Below are 23796 nucleotides of genomic sequence, written 5' to 3' on the forward strand. Positions count from 1 at the left end.
TCCGCTGTTTAAAACGTTTGATTTTCCATAAGAAAGTAAAAAGATCGATTTTAGTCACTATTTTAGATTTTATGCGTTGCTATATTGGCGGGAAAGTACCGATATGCATGCACGACAGAGACAAACCGTGTCACGTGATCAGACCGTGGAGGTAGAGGGAGAGCGCAGAAGAGCATCATCTCTCGAAGGGAGACAATTGAGCAATTCTAATTTCCTTTCTGGCAATAGAAATAGGCGAATCGATTGTTTAAAGTGCCAAAAACCCATGTTCACAATATCATTTGAATCACCCGCGAAAGTAGTAATTATAAAATCGATATTTGCTTTGCACTACACAATTTTTCTAGTGATGGATCATTGTAAGGATTATTGACACAAATTGACTTTTCGTATGCCACGCGTGTACATATTTAGATACACGGTAAAATGCTGTTAGTGTAAGTAGGTGGCTTGGAAATATTGCAAAATGTCACAAGAAACTAAGAAAGAGAAAAAAAAACAAATAAAGAAGGAGAAAACGAATGAAAAGGAAGAGAAACCAGAAGAGAATGCGACAGGGAATAACAGCGCGTACGTTTTAAATTATGTTTGGTTTTTAAATCATTAGACAGCGAATCTTTATGCATTTATGAAGAAATTGGTTGGGTGAAATATAAAACAGTAATGTTAATGTAACAAAATCGTTAAGGGATGAAATCAATTTTTATATTATTTCTGCTTTCCACAATCAATGCAAAACATTTTTATTTTGCATAAAGATCTGCAGTCTATTAATCATTCATCAATGATATCTTCAATAGAATGTTTTAATATGTTTTTTCCAGAAAATTTGGTCCATCCATTACGTTTCCATATCAAAGGGTATGGTCACGGTGTGCCCTAATACTTGCAGTATTATTTATAGTATGGTACAATGGTAAACAAGGTAAAGAAGTATATTTCGCAAAGCAGAAAGAGGTACTATCAAGCCGTACACAGTACCTCGACTGTTCGAACGATTATAAAACAGAGGCAAATAAATATCTTGAATGTACACCGGAGAGGTGTGGAAGAATAGTTACAGATAAATTAGTATCGTCGACAGAAACAGATGTTCTGTTAAGGATAGCAACGAATGGTTTGAATTTAGGTGGTTCCGAGGGGGGTGCGAGTATTTTAGACCTTCATACCGGTGCGTTGAGCAAAGGCAAAGCTTTCATTGATATTTATGCATTGCCCGAAGCTAAGAAAATATTTAATAATGCAGACCTTGCGATTTATAAGTATGGTTTCTTCTTTGTATCAACGGTTACTTAATCGCTGCTTGCTTTCCTTACTAACTAACATGTTCTACCTCTAGAGTAGTCAAAACTAAAATACACCATGCGGTAGCACATAATTTCGGAGTACCTGCCAATAAAATATATTTAACAATGCCCACATTCTTCTCACGAATGACGAATGTATCTGCGAAGACCATACACGACGAGTATTGGCACCCACATGTTGATAAGGTACGCATTTTAATGAAGGTAGTCTCAGAGAGATCTAAGATTGATCTTTTATCTAACACTTTTGACTATTGAAGAAACTACTACCCCCTTAAGAACGACTACATTGTTTAATATATTTCATTCGTTCGTATAATTTTTACCATAGGAAACATATAAATCGTTCTTTTATACTTCCTTGCTTTATTTAAATGATTATGGGAGAGACTTTGAGGGAGGTCGGTTTATGTACATAGACAAAGATCATGTTAACACAACAGTGGAACCACGGAAAGGTAAATAATAAATGTAATCAAAAATATTACGTACAAAACGCATATACAGAAAAGAATCATTTTACAGGCAGAGTGTCGATGTTCACTTCAGGTAGCGAAAATTTACATGCAGTTGAAAAGGTTCAATCTGGAACTCGATATGCATTAACGGTGTCATTCACGTGTGATCCGAGTGCTGCAATTTCTGATCCGAGTTACCGTAAGAAACAAGAAAATTAAATATGTTTTTGATATTTAGAAAGCACATCTTTTGTCCAATAAAATTTGATTTCCAAGAAATAATTGTGTTCTCGAATGTTACTCTTTCATTAGATCGGTAAGATATACATATTTACACATGTTAACCCTTAGTACTCGAGCGGTGACTTTGAGTGCAAAGGGTTCAACTAAAATGAACGAAAGCTCAGCTTATTCGATGCTCTTTATTTACTTATTAATATAATACAAGGAATGATGTAACATATAACAAGTGCAGATTGCATATATTCAATGACAATCAAAATAGCTGGAAACATTTACAAACTTTAATGTAATAAACTTATTGCTGCTAATGAAAAATATTATGAACGTTTGCCTTCAACGAAGCATTAAGTATGCAACAACGCCGTGTGGAATGTACAGTAGGATTAGAAATATTGATAAGATCTCTCAAACATCATCCGTTCTTTCTGTAAAATTTTCGTTTATTAAAGTTGCACATATTTCTATTGTTTAAAAATGTCATGGATTCCCAGAGATCTAGTTATGAAATGTCATATCTTAATGCAAAATGGAACAATGACACATACATATGTAATGTATACGCATGTATCATCACAATGTATATATATCCATATATATATATATATAAATATATATTCTATAGATCTAAACAATGGTAACTTGTCCACCAGAAACCATTCTAAAGATCTATAGTACTTAAAGGTACTTAAATATTTATACTTAAAATCCGTTAAATAATTAATAGTAATACCCGTTCGTACTACCTGACAAATATTACAAATGAAACAAAAAAAAAAGAAAGTACCGCTAAAGTTATTTTGCTGTCATAGAAGTTCAGTTTATAAATTAATGTGAATGATGAATGAACAATGGGGGTGGAAACCTCAAGGGGAAAACATTTGTACAAAAGGAACTTTACACAGAATATCTAAGAATTATTAAATATTAATAATTATGTTGTGTAAGACGAGCTCTATCAATATTATTGTACATTGATACTTTCTACAACTTATCTATACGAAACTGGCAAAGATCGCGTGTTCCTCGATTCTCCGATGTGTCTTTTATATATATACTTTATATATATAATATATATAAGTAGGTATAAATTTACGTTTGCAGCATCTTTGCTATTTCTTTGCCGTTGTTTCCTATCAGGATGCTTCTGTGGTTTCCAGGCAATTCGTAGATTTGCACTTCCTTCTGACAAATCTGTAAACACACGATCGAGAGAATGAATTTCTGTTCAATTTCGTAATTACAATTTATTTATTATTTAGACACGATCATTACCTCTGATAGAGCATAGTCCTTCTTTAAATGGACGAAGCTGTCTCGAATTTTTATCAACTTGATGTCTCCGCTGAATTTAAGCGTTGGCGCGTAATAGTAAGCTGCCTGCAACTTTTTGTGGAACAACATACCGGCAAGCTTCAACTCCTCGTCTTTCAACTCTTTTTTATTTATCGTTTCGACCATTTTATCCAATATCTGGTCATCAGGTGCAGCCTTCAAAATTTTGTACGCCTGCAGAATATAAGATCACGAGAATATATCATAAATCGCATGTAGCTGCCTAAATAAAATATTAGATGATTGCATAAGTTCGTGCCTGATTTTGTAAAAAAAAATTATATAGTCAGTATTCTTTCCTAATTGTAGAAAAAAAGCTGTACTCTTTAAAGTTTAACCATTGAATTTTATTATCTACTCGAACACGCGCGAACTTCTGCAATCATTTGATACTAACAAAATGTGAAGAGACAGAAATACGTTACCTCGAGAAACCGGACCTTGTGGTTGAACTGGCTAATGAAGAATGACAATGTCTTCCGGCAGTTGTCCTCGACGATGTCCGCTTTCGATCCACTTGCGTGTTGTCCAATTGTAATGGAATGTAACTTAACGAACTCGGGCGATCCGTCCACGCAAGTTAAAACTGCCTTTTCACCGGCGGCTTCCAACTGAAGACCCATCTCGAAGCCGACACAAGCACCGAAAGAGTAGCCTACTATATCATACGGTCCCTTTTTCTGAATTTTCTTCATTTCTTGGATGTAGAACTTGGCTAGATTAGGTATGGAATCCAACGGGGCATTTTTGACACATTGGAAGCCCCAAGCAGGACGATTCAATTCGCTAGCTATGCCTTTGAGAGGACTAATCATTCCCTCGATCGCGTGAACGAAGAATAGAGGTGTTCCCTTCGTACCCTTTGTCTTCAATTGGACAAGCGCTTCCTTAGGAATAATTTCTGTGCCATCCGTCTGGAACAGGAGCTGTACACCATCTTCTTCCTCGGGTTCCGGTGCGGCAGCTTCTACTTCGATGGTTCCAGCTTCAAACGACCTCAACTTCTCGAACGTCAAGTTACGGATCTCCTGTGCGGACAGCACTATATCGTAATTCCTTTCCAGGGTCTGTCTGATTTCTGTTCCCATCAGAGAGTCCATTCCGAGATCGCCCAGACTGACGTTGTAGTTGATGCTTTCTAGTTTCTTGATACCCAAAATATTAGCGATCGCCTGAACGATGCTGACTTTGTTCGTTGTGTCCTGACCCTTTCGTAGATCCGTCACACACATAGACGCCAGGACAGGATGGGGTTGTTGTAAAAAGACATCCATGGTTTCCAGACAGCTTCCAATGCGCTGCGGCATAGTGCCACCGATTTCGGTTTCGTTGCTGCCACCAACAGAGTCTGGAAATGAAAGGTAAACATGAGAGAATGTACGCTGTCGAATAATGGAAATTACGGCTTGTAAACGTAAAAATAGAACTTTTGGCCTAGATTGATCTTTTATCTAGCGTGTTTGACTACTGAAAAAGAAGTGAAGAAAAAGAACTGAAATGAGAAGGCGCATCCCGCACCCTTACAATCCTGGAAACGAGACTACCCCCTTAAGGAAAAGATATACCACCCGGTACTATTTTATACGCTGCTAAAGCTTCTTAAAATAAGGATCAACTTACCTAAGATCAATCCAACATCTCCAACAGCTCCCCATTGAATAGCAAGACCAGGCAGACCGTTCGCTTGCCTCTGCTCGATGATCCTCTCCATGGCAGAGTTCGCAAGACCGTAATTCGTTTGACCGATGTTACCTCTGCCGCACGAAACGGAGGAGAAGACAACGAAATAGTCCAGCAAAGAGCACAACTCTCGCGACACTGCATCCAAATGTTTAGTAGCAGTGATTTTAGGCGCAGCTACCTTGGCGAAGTCGTTCTCTTCAAGGTATTCAAGCACGTTGTCGACTAGAACAGCTGCCAAGTTGAATATACCACCGACAGGAGCCATCTTGTTGCTTTCTTCGATCAGCTTCCTTGATCCGGCCATCGTTGTTGCGTCTACCGTGGAGACCACAACGTTCACGCCGGCTTCGCGCCAACGACGAACGCACATGGACTGGAAGCCGTTTCGGATACCGGACCGGGACGTCAGTACCAAATGCTTCGCGCCTCGACTGATCATCCATTCAGCCAGCTCTGCGCCGAATCCTCCGAGACCTCCGACCAGGATGTAAGACTTGTTTGGATTCATGTATGTGCGCGGAATCGCTGCTACGATCTTCGGCGCCGGGTGCGGCACCACCTTCTGCTTCTCTTCTTCGCGGATCTTCAACACAACCTTTCCTATGTGTTTCCCTGTGGCCATGAATCGGAACGACTGTTCGATCTGCTGCTCCGAGAAGACGGTAGCTGGCAGCGGGCGAACAGCTCCGTTGTCCATACCTTCCTTCACGAGTCTGACCACTTGCTGTCTTTCAGGGCCGTCGATCTCGCAAATCGCGTCCAACAAGATTCCATGGAACGTGGTGTTCTTCAAGAACAACGACATTCCCAAAGGCGCGTCGTTCGACAGATCGTACTTTCCAATTTCGAGGAACCGACCACCCTCGGCGAGACACCTCACGCTAGCTTGCAGCTTCTCCTCGGACAACGAGTTCAACACCACGTCCACACCACGGCCGTTCGTCTCGTTCATTATCAGTTGCTCGAAGCTGGTGTCACGAGAATTGCCGATGTGCCTGTCGGTCAACTGAGGGAACATCTTCTTCAAGAACTGTCGCTTGTCCGGTGTACCGACTGTCGTGAACACTGTGCAGCCTGCGTGCAGAGCTATGGAGATACTGGCTTGACCAACACCACCGCTGCCAGCGTGGATCAGGACGCTTTCGCCGCGTCTCAAGCCACCTCGAACGAACAAGGCGTAGTAACTGGTCGCGTAGGCTACTGGGATCGTCGAAGCTTCCTCCAAAGACCATTTCTCGGGTACGACCCACGAAAATCCAGAATCAGCTACTACGGTGGTCGCTAGACCGCGTGCAGGGACCATCGCCATAACTCGTTCACCCTTCGAGTTACGTCCAGAGAATTCCAGACCCAAGATACAATCTTGATTAGCCAAGTTTCCGGGCAGAGCATCAGGTGGCAGCTTTCCTGTGGCCAACATCACATCTCTGAAGTTCAACGGAGCGTAGTACACGTGGAAGAGTTCTACTCCCGGGCACTTCTCTGGTTCGTAGTAGCTCAGTGGACTCTCCACCCATCGTAAACTGCTCAGGTCGCCTCTGTACAGCGCATTGATGTACGCGTGTTCAACCTGCAGGGACGAAGCTCCTGTCTGCAGGTCCAACGGCAAATGTCGGAAGCTTCCCCAGTTTCCACCTTTCAACACGTTCGCCATCAACTTCTTGCTCAGCTGCTCGGCGTAGAATTTATCCTTCAGACTGAACTTCGGAGCGTTCTTGTCTTGGATGAACACGTAACGCACGTTGATACCGCCCTCCTCCTGGGAAATGCAGTTCATCAGCCCAACCATACCTGAATTGTGGAAATAATACTCGTTATACAGAAATTCGAAAATCGAACGTAGCACGGCAGTTCAAAGTTGGAAACTTTAACCCTTGTGTAGTGAACCGGGTACCCAGGTATGCATATGTTCCTCTAAAAAATATTACAAAATTTCTCTGAATAATAAGAGTTGAACCCTTGATTACCCTATATAAAGGTAGTTTATTATTAAAAAATTACTCTAAAATCAGATTCTACGGTCCAAGAAACCTCTAAATACATCCTGTTCAGAAAAATAACGTACGAATAACAACGCTATGAATTTAGTTCGCGTTTTCACGGTTTCGAACCACGGTTCGAATACTTACCGAGGAGCTCGTCGCCTTGATTGACCACAAGAATTTGTTGTTGCTCCGTCGCAGCTTTCTTCATGGCCGCCTTCAGATTCGCTACCCATTGGAAGTTCTTCTCCGTTACTTGGACGACCATTGGCTCCGCCAAATCTTCAGGCTTCCTCAGCAAAACGTAAGACTTTCCGTGCGCTGCTTGTTTCGATAAGAGTATCAGACTGCCGGTCTTCAGGTTGTTCAAATTACTTAAACCAGATTCTTCGAGCAGGACGTAGCCGCCCGCAGTCAGACTGTCGGACAGATTTTTCAGTACATCCTCGGAGCTACTCTTGGACAGCACGTTCGTAGCTACGACAAAGTGCAAGTCTTGGCCCACAGGTGTGTTGTTCACATTCTTTTGTACAACTTTTATGTTGTGTGCGCTCAAGCTGGCATATTGCTCGACGTTTTCGGTCGCAGCGACCTGATAATCGATCTGAAACAGAAATCATACGTAAGGAACGGTTCTTTGTATACGTATAATAATAATTATTATCATTAGGGTGGAGGGAAAGTTCTGTCATATTTCGAAGAAAACATTTGAATCAAATTATAAAAATATTAGGTCGAATCATACATAACTTCCGATGCGGCTAGGTAGAATCTATTGTAAAAACGGAAGTTATTTATTTTATGACTAGACTGCGGCATTTTATGTAAAATAAAAATTGTCTGCATCAATTGTCTAATCTATTAATCAACGCACTATTCGTGGATAGTAAATAGAACTACATATACAAAATAGAGATGACAATCTTGTAAATGAAGCATGTGAGTGAGACCAAAAAATTCAATTTCTACCATAACACAATCAAGAAATGTGTGATTCTTTGATAAATAAGAAATAGTTGCGGTTGTTTAACGTTATTGTTATAAATCGGCCATTTCATATGCAACGACCTAATAATAAAATACGAGAGAATTTTCCCTCGAACCTAATACTTACAGTAAGTTTGGGTTCGCCGTACAAGATGTCCAACACAATGGTTGCCAAGAGAGCGTCTACGGGACGATCGCCGGCTACTTCTACGGCTTTAAATTTCAACGCTGATACGTTTTCATTGACAATTTGCAATAACACGGTAAGAGCGTTTACTTTAGCTTTCTCAGGGTCTTCTACCGTAGGTTTGGGGTTCATGTAGGGTACGAACGTGTATTTTTCGTACTTGGGAGGGATTTGAGATTGCTGCCTTCTCGGGGCCAAGGATGCTTTCATCTTTCTGATTTCGACACCGCCAGATTTCACAACATCAATATTCTTGTAACAATATACTGGAAGAGTCTGGTCTTCCTTCAAGTCGTTCACTTGTTCCATGTGAACGATTGGGTTGATAGCGACATACTGTATACGAGTTGGTAAATGCAAGGATCTAGTATCCTTCTGTAGAATGGTAATCTGGAGCATGGTGTCCATAAAGGAGATCCAATTGGTCCAGAGAAGTTTCCCATTTCCGCCACGATTGTTGGCGGATTCGATACCCTGGAACTCTCCGGTGTATTCGTATCCTCGCAGTCGGAGCTCCTTGTAAATGTCTTTGGTATCCAGCTCCAACACTTGGGGATCGTTTCGGACGACCGGCGTCGGAAGGTTCAGCATCATCTTCTCCGTGTTCTCCGGTACGTAGATCCGTCCTGTCACCGCCACCGAGCCGTTCTCGCAAATCTCGAATTCGTTGGTTCCCATAAATATATTGACGAAGAATTTAACCGGGCCTTCTTTCGGCATGATCGTAGCGCGCAGCAATTTAACTTGCTCGAACACGACGGGCAGTTTCTCGAAGTCGACGTTGCGCAGCTTGGCGTAGGTCTTCCAGACGAGTACCAGGTAACCGGTAGCCGGGAAAAGAACTCTTCCGTCGATCGTATGACCAGAAAGGTACGCGTCCGTCTCCTTGGATAGGTCAAACTCGATCACGCTCTCTCCGGAGCCGGTCTGGCTCTTGTAGAAATCGGCTACCATCCATTCGGTGGAGTGGTCCCATTTAACCAAAGAGCCGATCATCGGCGTGCCACGACCAACCGGATAGCTGATCGGCGGGTACAGTTTCGAGATCTTAGGCTGTGCTCCAGCCATGTACAATTTTCCTAAGTTTTCGAGCAGGAACAGCAAGTTGTCCTTATGATCCCGTTTGTGCAGGCCGATGTTCGTCACGTTCTTCGACAGCGATCTACGAAGAATCGCCTGCATCAAACAGTGCGGAGCAATTTCTATGGTGATCGCGTTCTCAGGTATGTAAGTTAACCCTTGGCCGAACAGCACAGGCGACAACAAGTTGTTCACGTGGTAGGCTGCCGAGCTGAGCTGCGCCAATGGATTGTCCCAAGCCGCAGTGGGTATGGACGTAGAGATCCACCTGGAGGTACGCGGTTTTGGATTCGGGATGATCCTCTCCAAAGCGGTGCGCAAATTCTGGCCAGCCGCGGTCATGTATTTGCTGTGGAATGCGACGCCGCTGCTGGCTACCTCTCGCACGAAGATGTCCTCCTTCTTCAATTCCGCGGCGAATTTCCTAATGGCATCGACCGCCCCGGAAATCGTTGTAGAATCTTCGGAGTTATTGCAAGCTGGATACACGTCCGGCGGACATCGTTTCTTAGCATCCTCCCAACTTAATCCTACGGCCGCCATAGCTCCCGGCGGGAGTTTCGAGTCCAGAATAGATCTTCCACGCCAGTACGCGGCCAAAATGGTTTGTTCCGGTGTGAAAGTACCGTCGGCGTAAGCGCATCCCAACTCACCGACCGAATGTCCAATGATACCGTCCGGCTGAATACCCAAGTACGCTAGGAGATCTACAAGGGCGATTTGAATGGCTGCGATTGATATGAAGCTGTAAACAATATTATCAACAAACGATTCGGCTGTCGAGTTCAGAATGACGTCCATCAGATCAACACCTTCGGGTTTCAACGCATCGGCGCAACGTTGCAAGCTTCGCTTGAACGGTTCGATGGAGAGCAAGTCCTTGCCCATACCTGCCCATTGAGAGCCCATACCAGAGAACACGAACCAAATAGGACGTTTCTCCGAGGTATTGACCGGACTAATTTCTTCGGCTCCAGCCGATCCCAGCACGGAATAGCCCCGGTGAAGATGTCCGGGTATGTTCAACGCGTACGTGTCGTGGTAAAGAGCGATAAACTCGTCGTCCTTCTCGTATTCTTTGGCTTTGTCTAGAAGTACCTGTACAGCCTCCTCTGTGCGGCCAGATACAGCGACCAACTTCGGTATTTTACTATCTAAGACTGGCGACAGCTTTGGTTTCGGATTACTACGAAGAACTATGTGCGCGTTGGCTCCGCCAAAACCGAACGAGTTCAGGGCGACTAGACCACCCTTCCATGGCGTATTCTTATCGACGACCTGTATGCTGCCGTCATGTAGGGACGGTATATCCGTGTTTGGATTCTTGAAGTGAAGATTGCCCGGTATCACTCCTGCCTCCATAGCAATCAACAGTTTCGCCATAGAACAGATTCCACTGGCCGGTTCCGAGTGACCCAAGTTCGACTTGACCGAACCAATAAGAAGAGGCGTTTTCCTGCCTTTGCAGAACAAGTTCGCGATAGAGTTGATCTCTTGCGGGTCACCGACCTTGGTGCCAGTTCCGTGAGCTTCCACGTATACGACGTCCAGTGGACTGATTCCAGCTTCTGCGTACACCTCGCGCATCAGTTTATTCTGCATCTGACCGTTCGGGTATGTGATGCCCTCGACTTTGTTGCCGTCCGTGTTCGCCTTCGAGTGTACCACGGTGGCGTAGACTCTGCGCGCGTCCTTTGACTTTTGTAGGAACATGACACCGACCGTCTCGGACCTGACGTAGCCCTTGCCGTCGGCGTCGAACGCCTTGCACATGCCGTCCACCGACAGCATACCCAATCTATGGAACTCGAGCGACGAGGTAGCCTTCAGCAAAAGACTGCACCCGGCAACGATAGCCGCGTCGCACTCTCCCGAGCGCATCGCTCTGATCGCCTGGTGCATACCGTACATCGCCGACGAGCAAGCGGTGTCTATCGCGTAACTCGGCCCGTTGAAGTCGAAAGCGAACGATATCCTGTTCGGGAACATGGCTCTGCAGCATCCGGTCAATCCGTAACCTAAGAACATCGATTTCCGAGTAAGTATTGTGAAACTCGTTTTTGAATTTCTACGACGACTATGTACGTAAGCCCGAAAGAAAATAACCATTCCGTACCATTGATCTCTTCCGGATCGGTCGTCCACATCTCGTTCGACTCTGAGCTAGAAACACCGACGAACACACCAGTCCTCGATCCTCTAATCTCTTGTGGATTAATGCCAGCGTCTAGTATAGCCTCGTACGTTGTCTCCAGGAGTAACCGAAGCTGTGGGTCCATCAAATGAGCCTGTTTCGCGTGGACACCGAAAAACGTGGCGTCGAAATATTGGAGCTCCTTCAATTTGCCGTTCCTCGTTGGTAGACCGTAGATACCGCTTGGCCATCGACGGTCGTCGTCGGTGACCATGTCGATACCCTCAAACAAATTCTTCTTCAACTCTTCTACATTGTCAGACTCCGGGAAACGACCTGGAAAAATCACGAATACGTTAGATCGTGCATACTATAACATACAGGTACGTATACTATACTATATCATAATTAGACAGTGGATCTTTATGCGAAATAAACATTTCCTACCCGAATTGCAACAAACTGGAATGAAACAGGAATTTATTGTCTTTCTCCATATGTTTAATAGATTGAAACGAATATAATAGTATTTTTAAATTCTTCTAATGTTTTTACTGCTTTAATTGCATTTATTCATTTTTGTCATAAATGCATAAAATCCGCAGTCTAATTATAATGTATCGAATTTCGTCTACTAAGAAATTCCTCGTTACCTGCGAAACCACTGACGACGATGTCATCTTGAAGGTATTGTGTGTTGCCATTGATCACTGGCTCCCTCGCGATGGGGCTGTTCGCACTCTCAAATTGGGCCGGCATTTTAACTGAGAATCGTTCCTGCAATCCTCCTAGTTACCCGTTCTCACGGAATATATCGGACGTGGAAGCTTAGTGGACAGTATGCTGAAAAAAAACAATTTATGCGTTTAATCATCGCCGTATGTAGATTCAACAAGTACAGGGTCATTGCTTCGGTCATTCGCAGCAACTTTTCCTTTACGAAAACGTTCTCCGCGGCTTCGTTCAGGAGTTATTATCGAAAAACACGGGCCAATCAAAGCGCGGCTATAGTGGACGGACTCCGCCTTCGCGACAGGTCACGCTGAGCGTCGCGTTGCCGTTGGCCGAGCCAAAGTCCGTCCGCTGTAGCCGCGCTGTGATTGGTGATTGGTCCGTGGTTGTGGTTTTTCGTTAATAACTCCTTAACCAAGCCGCAGAAAATATTTTCGTAAAGGAAAAGATTGCTTCAAACGATCCGAGGGAACGCCCCTGTCGAAATTCTCCGACATTTTTGGGACACCCTGTATATTTAGGAGATATAATGATTTGACAGAAAATTTTAATATTAGTGGAGGAATGACATTAATATTTCACCTCCCATGAATTTTACATTTTAATAATTAGTTGATTGATATACAGGGTGTCCTAAAAATTCTTGAGAAAAATTCATTTGAAGTAACTATTTCCTTTGCGAAAATGTTCTCCACGAAAAACGCGGACCAATCACAGCGCGGCTATCGACGCCCCGCCCAGCGGGCGCCAGTGCTCTAATTGGTCTGTGTTTTTCGATAACAACTCTTTAACGAAGTCACTTGAAATGATCTCGGGCATCATCCTTTTCAAGTGCAAGATTTTTGGGACACCCTGTGTATCGTACATTACAGACGCAACAGCTGATTCAGCTGTTTGCAATGCAAATACAGATTCGTAAGTTTTCCAACCGTTTTTCTGATTCGCAGTACAGCCGGCAATTAGGCGATCGTAATACGGGGATTAACGATTTCGTCGAAGCTTTTTCGCGTTTTGTTGTCTATCGCGATTGCGGTGTTCGCATATGCCGCAGGAAATGCAGAAAACCTAATCGCTAGATAAACAGATAAGCTACAGGAAAAATTGCTGCAAGATAAATTCGACTAGGAAGTGACGTCTAGTTCACTTTGTCTACCGCACCGGCGCGAAATGCTGCGAACAGAAAGTTGAAATTCACAAACGGACAACGTTCAAATTTTTTCTCGGCGAGAAACTGTCAGCTGTACCAACGCCATTCATATTATAAATCTCTCTCGGTCTAATTGCACGGTCGAGAATTTGACAGATATTGGACGACGCACCGTGTTTACTGCGGCCATTTAGCCTCCTTAAATGTCCCGGTAATTGTATTAGATTACCGACAGCGGCTGCCTTCTCTTCTCGGCTGATTGAGCGATTTCAATTGAACCCTGCTCTCCGTCGTACAAAGTGAATTCGGTTATGATTTTCTTCACGCGCACGTTCCCGCGCGAGAATTTTCCCGTACGACACTCGTCTGCAACGCACTCTACATCCGTGCTCGTCAACGTTTTTTTGCCGCGATTCGCGGACAATAATTATTTTTCGAACAACGTCAAGAGACGATTGTGTAACGACATTACACGTAGTCGCCCTTTGGCTTCGTTTTTCCGCCGGCGCATTATCACAGCTATTAATTATCATATCACATTGCGTAAAGTGGGGGTGCGAAAAAAATTTGTAAAACAGTAAGGTTCATCATTATAGACGACCGTGCTAGCAGGTTAGCAATATTCAAATGGATCTCCGTGATGTCCAGGAACTCGAATATGAACAATGTTAACTGATATGCAATTTAGGTCGAATCGCTCAACACTAACCCTACCGAGTACAAAATGTATCAAGACTGAATCACTGAGAAAGACTGAATTCATTTAGATTTGTCACAATTTTGATGGAATCAATGCAATCATTTCTAATGGAAGCATCTCTATAATCTCAATAATTAAAGAACAAACAATGTGAAAGCGGTCATTTGACCGGTCGCAGTACGGTTAGTGTTAACCATGAACAAGTCTCCACATTGAACCACACAATTGTTTTGTAAAACAATTTACTTACAAGGAGAAGGCACGCGGTCATGGGGTCTCAGATTTTCTCGAAACTTTACATACTGGTAGATTTCGTTCTCCTGTTTATGAAAATATAGCATTATAGGGTCAGATTCTCAATAACTTTTGAGATATTTACAATTGAAATTTCATTACAGTTTCGTATAGTTAAGTATAGTTTCGGTTGGAGATATTGTTAAGCGCCAAACGGCGTGGTGGTAACGTACTAGGTTGATAAATACTAGGAAGGCCAGAGTTCAAATCTCTGTCCTCTTTTCCTTCTTTTTTCTTTTCAGTTTATCTATTTTAATTGATTGGATTTTACACATGAGAAATGCACTCATAATATCTATAGGAAACATAATATTAAAATTTTATTGAAAAGCAATATAATATGTAAATAAACATTGACTTCATCAACCGTGCCTGAAAAGGAAAGAAGAATAACAAAAACCATGCATTACATACAAAATACAATAAACTTAGAAATGAAATGTAATAAATAGATAAACTGAAAAGAAAAAAAAGGAAAAAGAGGATAAGGGATTTAAACCCTGGACTCCCTAGTACCAACCTAGTACGTTACTACCACGCCGTTTGGCATTTGATAATATCTTCAACCGAAACTGTACTTAACAGGTGTAATGAAATTTCAATTGTTAATATCTCAAAAGTTACGAGTATCTGACCCTATAATGCTATATTTTCGTAAACAGGAGAACGAAATCTAAAAGTATGTAAAGTTTCGAGAAAATCTGAGACCCCACGACGGTGCCTTCTCCTTGTTATATTTTATTTCTCGTTCCAGAATTTGGTGTTTCCACTTCGCTTCAACTCGTAAACAACCAACTAATCTCATGAAGTGCAGACTTCATAGACAAAATTCAAATTTACCAATCTATTGATCTCGAAAGAAATGCGAATATATTTGACTAACTAAAACACGGACAGGGTCAAAGCCATAATGCTAATTAAAATTGGTTAACCGATTAATATTGCGAAATGTTATGCAATTGACCTAAGATAACATTTTTTTTTATGATTGATTAATCCGAGAATGACATGATGCCCTCCCGACGGAAAGTGTTCAATCAACTCTGTCAACGGAACGCCTTTATCAAATGTGAAATGGCGTGCCAAATCCGGAGATACGATTTTGAGCAAACAGTTTTATTCGCGCATATGCGGATAACAAACGATAAACTTTTTAGATAGTGGAGTATTCGATTGACACGTTGTCGGAAGAAATGTTTAATTTCCGAGTTGAAATAACTCCGAGTGCAAAGGGTTAAGTTATACTCTTTCAAGTTCTACTGTTCTGTTGTCTGTAGGTAAAGTCCGAAATTTCGTGAATTTTATTTTCTTAATGCGAAACACATAACCGAGAAACCTAAGATGTAAATGTTAACTGATCAATTTGAATTTTAACAAAACCAAAAATGACATTTAATAAAACAGAGAGGTTGTTATTATTGCAGTTCACATTTCAGTTGAGAATTGCGCTCCTATAAAATTTCGAAAACCTGACACAGGCCCTTCTTCCAGACTCCAGACACCATTTAATTGACGGTATACGTTTAAGTTTTTCTACGGTCGGCTAGGCCAGAAAAAAATAGTTACTCGTGGAATCGCTCGTATGACTCGGTCGAGGACGCGCGGAATCGTCCGAGCAAATTTTTATTCGACTTTTTAGTCGAACGATTTGAATGAATTTCATGTTATATAATTATGTGAAGCTCGTTCGACGAGGATAAATGAGTAATGTGTCGCGATTCAGTAAGTGCGGACGTCAAGGGAAATCTGAATATTAAGCAAAAAATATACTTGCTGAATAAATCGAGGAATTTGCGTTTTGTTCACGCGATGATATGTATAAATTAAAACGTAATAGCAGAACATCCGATACGTGACCGACCTAACCCTGGAAATACAAGCGTGAAATCATCGAACTCCTATCAATAATACATTGTATTAAATACATTAGCATCGATTAATTCGTGAACCTAAACTTTTCTTAATCGTCCAACGTCATCGCTTAACTGCTATCGTATCTCGAAATTTTGAGGCTTCCTTTTTTCTCTCCTTTCTTTTTCTTTTCCTCTCCGTCGCGGCGAGTGGAAAGTTCACGGACGGTGGCGCGATCATCGCGTGATACTGATAGACGCACGACGTCTCTCGTGAGATCGTTCTAATCATTTGCGAAATTAAAAAATTCGAATCTTCGATGTCGCAACGAGATATCCGTTCATCAACGAATTTATCCACTTGACATTAGTTATGGAAGCAATTGATCGCAAATTACATTAAAAAATTCTCCCGTCGACGTTTCTGTCTTGCACAATATATCATACACATACATACGTGATTTCCGGCGAGTCTACGGTTTCCCTCGCGAATAGCATATTTCTTTCGCAAATTAACACTAAACCTACCACGACCGGTCAAATCACCGGATCTGGATTTTTCCAGATGCTTCCAATAAGAAATGATTTAAATAAATGAAATAAATTCAATTTCGCCAGTTCTACGAGGCATTAAATAAATTAAATACATTCGGATCTTGTCATCCCTACATTTCTGTTACATTTATAGCTCGGCACGTTAAAAGATTCATATCAACATATTTTGCAGACGCAATACTAGCGAGATGCAAGATATCGGCGTCTACACCACGCCACTACCTAGTGAAAACAACAGAATTTGTTTATGTAAATTGAGAAGCGATGACATAACGTGCATGCGGTACATAGTGACCACGGTATCGTACGAAGACTTTCAGTCCGCATATTCATTACGTAGTTCAAGTATGTAACACACGTCATAACTGTGCTAAACAATTTTTTACCAGATACTATTGCACTGTTCAAAAATCTTTGTTACATATATCAGCTTATGCTTATTTTATGATCGTCCGAATCCGGACCTGCCGACTCGAACATTATACATAAGTTGCGACAACCGACAATCTTTATTTTATATATATATATATAGTTTATCGATGGTAGTTGATTGCTAGACAGCGGATCTTTATGCGAAATAAAAATTTTCTACTCGATTTTCTTTTTTAATACGTTCATTAGGTCGAAAATGATGTATTTTTAAGTTCCTCTAATATTTTACTGTTTTAAATTACGCCTACTCTATTTTGTCAGAAATGCGTAAAATCCGCTGTTTATTCATTGCATAGTTCGGTAAATTGCAAAACAATCAGTGTGACTGTTCATTAAATAAAACCAGCAGACTCGTAATAGCTAATTCAATATATGCATAAAGTAAACATAATTTCAAGCTTTTAAACACCCTACATACACGTATTTACATATTCGAAGGTGTCCTCTGTCCTTCTCGAGCACCAGCAATAAATTTTTTTCAGCTTCAAAATGGCTTCGAAACTAACGCTACTCGTGAAACTTATTCACACCGAACTACTGAATTTAAACTTTTGCTAGTTTGTTGGGTAGCTACGTTCGCTTGAAGTTGATTAGTTATTTCGAGAAACTCAAGGGTACCTTGCTTTTTGAATTCTTATCGAGTTGGTCCCCTCCGTTTCTACACTGAAGACCTTTAAAATTTACTAGTTTTGATCACCGAATGTGATAATGATCGATAAGCTCTGTCGACTCGACTGCATAATATTTCCACGTAAAAATTACTGCTCGATAAGAATAATACATTCACTAGGAAACGAATTACGGCGTTTTTACTAGTCACTATATTGTAGCTCGTGCGAATTATTTATTATGTTGTACACGTTATTTACCAGATTACGGCCTATTATGTATGTATCAGGAATTAAGTGGAAAATTGTGACTGTTCAAACGTGTTCGAACTCTCTCCGGCCTGTTTGAAACGAGCATGCCACGAGCGAAGCCGTCACGATACAGAGGTAAACACGGGTAGCCTTGAAACGTAACACGAGGTTTATCTGAAACGACGACGCAACGATTCCGTTAAACCGGCCGTTTTCTCGAATCTAACGCATAGGTCTGAGGGCGCACGATAAAGGGATCTGCTGACTCGGAAATAGATAAGGAGAGTCCTACATCTTCTTCTCTGCCGCAACACTTCAACTATCGGAGAACGGACTACGTTCTTTCCACGCACATGGACAAAAATCTCCCGACGTGCCAACCGAATACATAAAAACGTTTCGAACCGATTTATTCGTAAACGTAAATATATCGTGTTAATGTTATTTATCGGCAATTAGTTTAAAACATTAGCAGATACAAAGTGCGGCAGACGTAGCGGCTAATTTCAATGTTGGGTGCACGAATATGTTGATTAGTTATACATTCGGTCGAATATATTATAGTTGAGAATACGTTCCATCGATTTCCTTCGGCCAGCACATTCGATTGCGCAATTCGCAAGAAAGAGGCAGCCGCTTTTCACACGAGCGTTGTACATAGTAGCGGCGTGAAGAAAGTGTGATATAATCTTTTAATCGTAATCCACGTGGCTAACCTTCGCGCGGAAGGTATCGAATTTATCGTCGTCGGCGGTATCGTTCGTTTGAGGCCCATGCGTCAAATTATTCCATCTCTCGAAAAAAGATATATGGAGAGAAAAAAACTAGCCACTCAGATCATCGCTCGGTTCACGACGCGATCACGTGGCGGCCGACGTAGATACATGCGCACCGAGCCAAAATCGGGGAGGAGATCGAACGATAATGCGAATCGACGTTTCACACACGGGCACACGGGACGACGAACTACGTGACCGAAATTTATTCGGAACGGATGCAGCGAAATATTATTTATTCGAAAGAAAAGGAAGTTTATCGGGAGAAGAAGATGAATGAATGAGATTCGAATATTCTAGAAACGTCTCCAATCCCTCGAGATTTTAATTTGACTCGATACGATTCACGGAAACACATGGTCCATCATAGGACGCTAAAACCACGGTGACTCATTGTCAGTCGAGGCCTTTCGCGACTACATTTTCCAAACAGATAAAACGGGCTAGTTGTATGTATGTACCTAGAAGTCCTTCAACTTGAAATGTTAATAGAGATTAAACAAGTCTTCACCTTCGCCACCTCTGAAGCACCTGCAAAGTGAATTATTTAACTGTGCGTTCTAGCACGGTCGATATTAATCACCACAAACCGGCAACCATTTTTGATACTCAAGCACGAAATACACGATTTATTCAAATTCTACGAGAATAATGTCTAGACAGCGGATCTTTACGCACAACACAAATTTTCTGGCTGATTTACAGCAAACTCGGATGAAATAGAAATTTATATTCTTTCTTTATATGTTTAAGAGGTTGAAAATAATATTATCGTAAGTCTTTACTGTTTCAAATTTTACCTACACATTTTTGTCTAACAATGTATCAACAAGCGTTTGTGTTGACAGCTAGTTCTGTAATTAATCGAGCGAAAATATTAATTGTTACATCCAGACAGCGGATTTGATGCAGTTATGGCAAAAATGAGTAGGTGTGAATTAAAATAGTAGAAACATTAGACGAATTTTAAAATACTATTATATTCTTTTCAACCTATATTAAACATATTAAGAAAAAGAAAATAAACTTCTGTTTCACTCCAGTTTGTTGCAATTCAAGTAGAAAATTTTTATTTTGTATAGAGATCCGCTGTTTAGTTACATATATACTTCCAGTAACATCGAAAGGTTTCTGCTATTATAATGTTCGTACAATAAGACTGATCTCAATTAATTGTTTCTTAATGTCTCGAGAATTACAACTTACAAAGTGTCGGAGAATAATCACCGGCTCTCGGAGTCTGATGCAACGTAAATAAACCACTGCAGTGCTGATGAACGAAGGTGCTGTGAGTATGCGACGCAGTAGTAACAGTTTGCACGAGTCAGACGTAATACGTTTTCAAAGATTGCACGCGCACGGCTTGCGGATATGTGTGTGCATAATAAATTTGCAAAACGAAGTTTATTCCTTTGCGACTGGTTGCCGTTGCCAACGTAGTGCGTGGCGTGTTCTCGTGAGAAATCGGAACAGTTACTCTACCTGGGCTACCTGTGCCCGTTATTGTGAACTGACATCAAGCTAAATTGCTTGTACATTTCCTAGGTAGACTTTCACGTAACCGATTCTGTTATTGTCTACCTCGAATCGTAATCCGGCGAAGTACAAATAATAAATATAAAAGCACTATGTATATCGCGATCGCTGGAAAAATATTTCCGCGAAGTAATTCAGTATATTGACGGTGTACGATATACGTGGAATTTCAAAACAGCAGACTCGTATCGCTCGGCCGTGTAGTAAATTCTAATAATGCGCCATTTTCGAAATTCATCGAACGGTAATCGAGCGGAACGATTTAAATAATACGTTGGTACGATAACGTCGCCTCTAACGGTCACCGCCGATTCACCCTTGGTGTTTTCTGTTGATAAATTCGTTGTACCCTGAGACCGAGGAATTTCTACAAGCGTAAAATATTGTTGGATGACTTACCTTGCACGTGGATACAATCCCGATAAAACGATTCGAATTCAATGTCCCCGTTGTCACAGGGGGAATCCTGCGTCGATGGTTGTACACAATGAAATATGTCTACAACGAAAAGGGTGGATCCGAACGATCGACCTTATACTCTCTGCGCTGGATGAACAATGGAATGTGTTCAATTGTTACGGACTAAGGAAAATGATTTCTCTGTTCGAATGTTTCTAGGCGACGACGTGCGGTTGTTCCCTATTATCAATAACCGGCACAAGCGTCGCGAACACGTCGCAGAGAACTGGCTAGCGTCTACCTCGACAGCATCTCGTTATTATTGAATTGGACAGACCATGTGGTCTGACATCAGACCATGTGTTGTTGGCCAATAGGAGTCCGAGTTTCCGGTACGCAAGCGCACTACGAATGGACCGGCGTTCTCGTCTTCTGTCACGAATATTCCGCTTTTTCGTTGAATCGTGCCCACTCGTTCAGCTGACCAGCTTCGTCCGTTGTTCCATCACCATCATACGTGAAATCCATCGTACAGATCGATTCGTGATCATGCAATTGTCACATGTCGACCTTCCGCGTTTTTCATTTTACATAACTTTAGTATTATCAATTATGATAACTATATATCCGTGGAATTGTTTCGCCGTATATGTACTCATAGTTCATAATACAGAAAACGGGGCGTCCCGAGGGATCGATACCCCTGGTTGCCCACCAAACGTAATCTCCGAGTACGTTTCGGAAATGGCCAAAGTCGTTACTTTTATTTCATTTCAAGCATTCGAGCGTTCCGTGTTACCCGACCATGTTTCATACGATGCTCCGTTTCCATGAAACGTCAGTTCAAAACGTACGCATTCTTCACGCAAGTTGTTCGTACAGGTTATGGGTTCTATGGGTGCTACCGTGTTTCTGTAATTATTTATGTAAATAGCACTGATGTCATTATTACAATTACCTGTAAAATAAATCTGAGACATTGCTACTGCGATTATTCAGCGTTCTACAACGGTACTTACAATATAATGTTGTAATAAAGATTATTTTTATACAATATCATTGTATGTAAGTGCTACTGATACCATTATTACAATTACCTGTAAAATGAACCTGATAAATTGCTATTGCGATTATTTAGCGTTCTACAACAGTACTTACAATATACTGTTGTAATACAAATAATTTTTATACAATATCACTGTAAGTATTCAATCGCTATAATCAAAACATAAGAAAGTTAGGTTGACAATGAGAGTAAAACTATCGCGAGTTACTCTAAAGAGTCAAATTCGTCAGAAAATCGCAAATGGACACGTTTAATTTACAAACGGCATTCGTACAGCTGAGATGAGTCTTCTATTAGTTAGTTTCCTCTGCCATTGTATGTAATATATTTACACATGCATCGAACAATGGGCGGGAAAGTATGCGGAAAGACGCTGAAGTCGGAGAATCCTTAATTGAAAAATATTTATATATCGACACCGATTTTTCAATTTTTATTAAAAAATTAATTAACCAAATTATTATTATTATATGTTGTCAGATATATAGAAATTAGACTCCAGGAGTTGTATTGTTTGTACAATATGTATACGCATTAGTTGGATCCGACCGAAAACATTATCCATGGTTCAGTCCAGCATTTTCTCTTTTTGGAATATTTCTTTTCTCTTAGTAAGAGCATTGCAACAATTGCAGCTAACTTTGGTGCATCCATTCTGTTCACGAATATATTCTTATAACTATCAAATTTCATCTGAGAGCCACACACATGAAATTCAGATGGCCACAAACCTAAGAGGATTTTCCGAGAGTTGACTCTATAACGTCAATAATCTTTGAAAGCGCATTTCTGGATACTCTGAACTCTGAAATAGATACGCAAATTGAGAGTAATGCGAATTTTAATCTTATGATACGACCTCGTACGATTTCGAATTTTTTCTAAGGAGAAGAAACTAGTTTTTTTAAAAAGGGGGGGGGGGGGTGAGTATGCAATGAATAATTTACGTGGGAGCATAATTAGAACTTATCTAACAATATACTAGTTGCGATCAACTATTTCAATAACGTTTCAAAACTCCAACAATACACGCTAGTGTATGTTAATCTATATTGCTTCCTCAAAATGTCCGCGTTAATTGTTATCGTTCGCATTTGTACTGGTACAAACCTCGTGTGTGCACATGTAAGTACTATACCGTATAAGTTAAATAATTAAACGAGGAAGTTATGACATCTAACATTCTGGTATACCTGGTAGAAAATCAGCGATTTGAACATTATTTCTTTGCTTTATTCGACAGGAAGGAGTCGCGCTATAATATTATGATATTAATCTTGACTCATTTCCTATATCCTTTGTATTTTATAAATATGTAGCAACGTCGTGTTTATGGAAATATACATATTCTAATGACTATTTCGTTCTGTATATAATATCGGAAATTATAGATAAAAAGAAACATTCTACAATATCCAATATCGATAGCAATCTTGACACAGTATAACTAATATATTATGACTTTGTATTTTATAAATATGTATATCGACGTCGTATTTATGGAAGTAAATTTTGATTTCGTTCTGTATAATTTGTTATGTATAATATTCTGTATATGACCTATTATTATGACTGCTCGATAAAATATCATAGAGGTCTTTGCCACTGGTCGCTGGCGCAAGCCTGATGCCAGCGTGCGGTATGCTGTATCTGTATCACGTGAACCGAAGAAAGAAACATATAACCTGTGTAACTTCGGACTTAACGAGACTTTTGTGCTACGATGCGAAGCTAACGGAGGCATCCTACTTGTCTCTTTCACGAAGCCGGGTTCATGAATAAAAACGGGCCGAATCGCAATTGTGCCGGCCCTAACTCGACCTCACATTGTTGAAGACGTTATCTGTTGCTGTCTGTCGTTTCCTCTCGCTTCATCGTATTCCCTTAGCCTTAGCTGTTCATTTCGGCAACGGGCTATTCATATAAATACAATAAAAAATTCATTGTAACGATTGGAAGCGACGACGAGCTTATAATTTCTCTTTCCCTGATTCGCATATTTTTATTTATAATCGCGTAATTGTTACATAATTAGAGAATCACCAGTTTGTCGACC

At 41.1% G+C, this 23796-nt stretch overlaps 2 protein-coding genes across 2 annotated transcripts; one reads left to right on the forward strand and one right to left on the reverse strand.

The window, feature by feature from the left end:
- The first annotated feature begins 98 nt into the window (after positions 1-98).
- On the forward strand, positions 99-2047 carry LOC143212930 (2-oxoglutarate and iron-dependent oxygenase domain-containing protein 3). The gene is made up of 5 exons (XM_076432248.1): positions 99-570; positions 825-1262; positions 1340-1493; positions 1639-1765; positions 1833-2047. Exons 1-5 carry the CDS (start codon positions 467-469, stop codon positions 1982-1984), a joined length of 975 nt encoding a protein of 324 aa, XP_076288363.1. The 5' UTR covers positions 99-466; the 3' UTR covers positions 1985-2047.
- Positions 2048-2173: 126 nt separating this feature from the next.
- On the reverse strand, positions 2174-20979 carry Fasn1 (Fatty acid synthase 1). Its single transcript, XM_076432235.1, has 9 exons — positions 20675-20979; positions 12047-12236; positions 11376-11729; positions 8120-11277; positions 7153-7609; positions 4961-6814; positions 3766-4688; positions 3281-3514; positions 2174-3199 (listed from the first exon to the last, which is right to left on the reverse strand). The coding sequence occupies exons 2-9, from the start codon at positions 12150-12152 to the stop codon at positions 3098-3100; spliced, it is 7188 nt and encodes a 2395-aa protein (XP_076288350.1). The 5' UTR covers positions 12153-12236; positions 20675-20979; the 3' UTR covers positions 2174-3097.
- Positions 20980-23796: the final 2817 nt, after the last annotated feature.

The sequence above is a fragment of the Lasioglossum baleicum genome, chromosome 10 (assembly GCF_051020765.1).
Source record: "Lasioglossum baleicum chromosome 10, iyLasBale1, whole genome shotgun sequence".
Taxonomy (NCBI): domain Eukaryota; kingdom Metazoa; phylum Arthropoda; class Insecta; order Hymenoptera; family Halictidae; genus Lasioglossum; species Lasioglossum baleicum.

What these genes read in the sequence shown, in the direction of transcription:
- LOC143212930 (XM_076432248.1), top strand. Translation starts at nt 467, where the DNA reads ATGTCACAAGAAACTAAGAAAGAGAAAAAAAAACAAATAAAGAAGGAG. An exon ending in GCGACAGGGAATAACAGCGC is followed by an intron (nt 571 to 824) that starts GTACGTTTTAAA and finishes TGTTTTTTCCAG; the next exon opens with AAAATTTGGTCCATCCATTA. An exon ending in AACAGTGGAACCACGGAAAG is followed by an intron (nt 1,766 to 1,832) that starts GTAAATAATAAA and finishes ATCATTTTACAG; the next exon opens with GCAGAGTGTCGATGTTCACT.
- Fasn1 (XM_076432235.1), bottom strand. Translation starts at nt 12,152, where the DNA reads ATGCCGGCCCAATTTGAGAGTGCGAACAGCCCCATCGCGAGGGAGCCA. An exon ending in TCAAGGCGACGAGCTCCTCG is followed by an intron (nt 6,815 to 7,152) that starts GTAAGTATTCGA and finishes TCCACAATTCAG; the next exon opens with GTATGGTTGGGCTGATGAAC. An exon ending in AGATGTTGGATTGATCTTAG is followed by an intron (nt 4,689 to 4,960) that starts GTAAGTTGATCC and finishes TTTCATTTCCAG; the next exon opens with ACTCTGTTGGTGGCAGCAAC.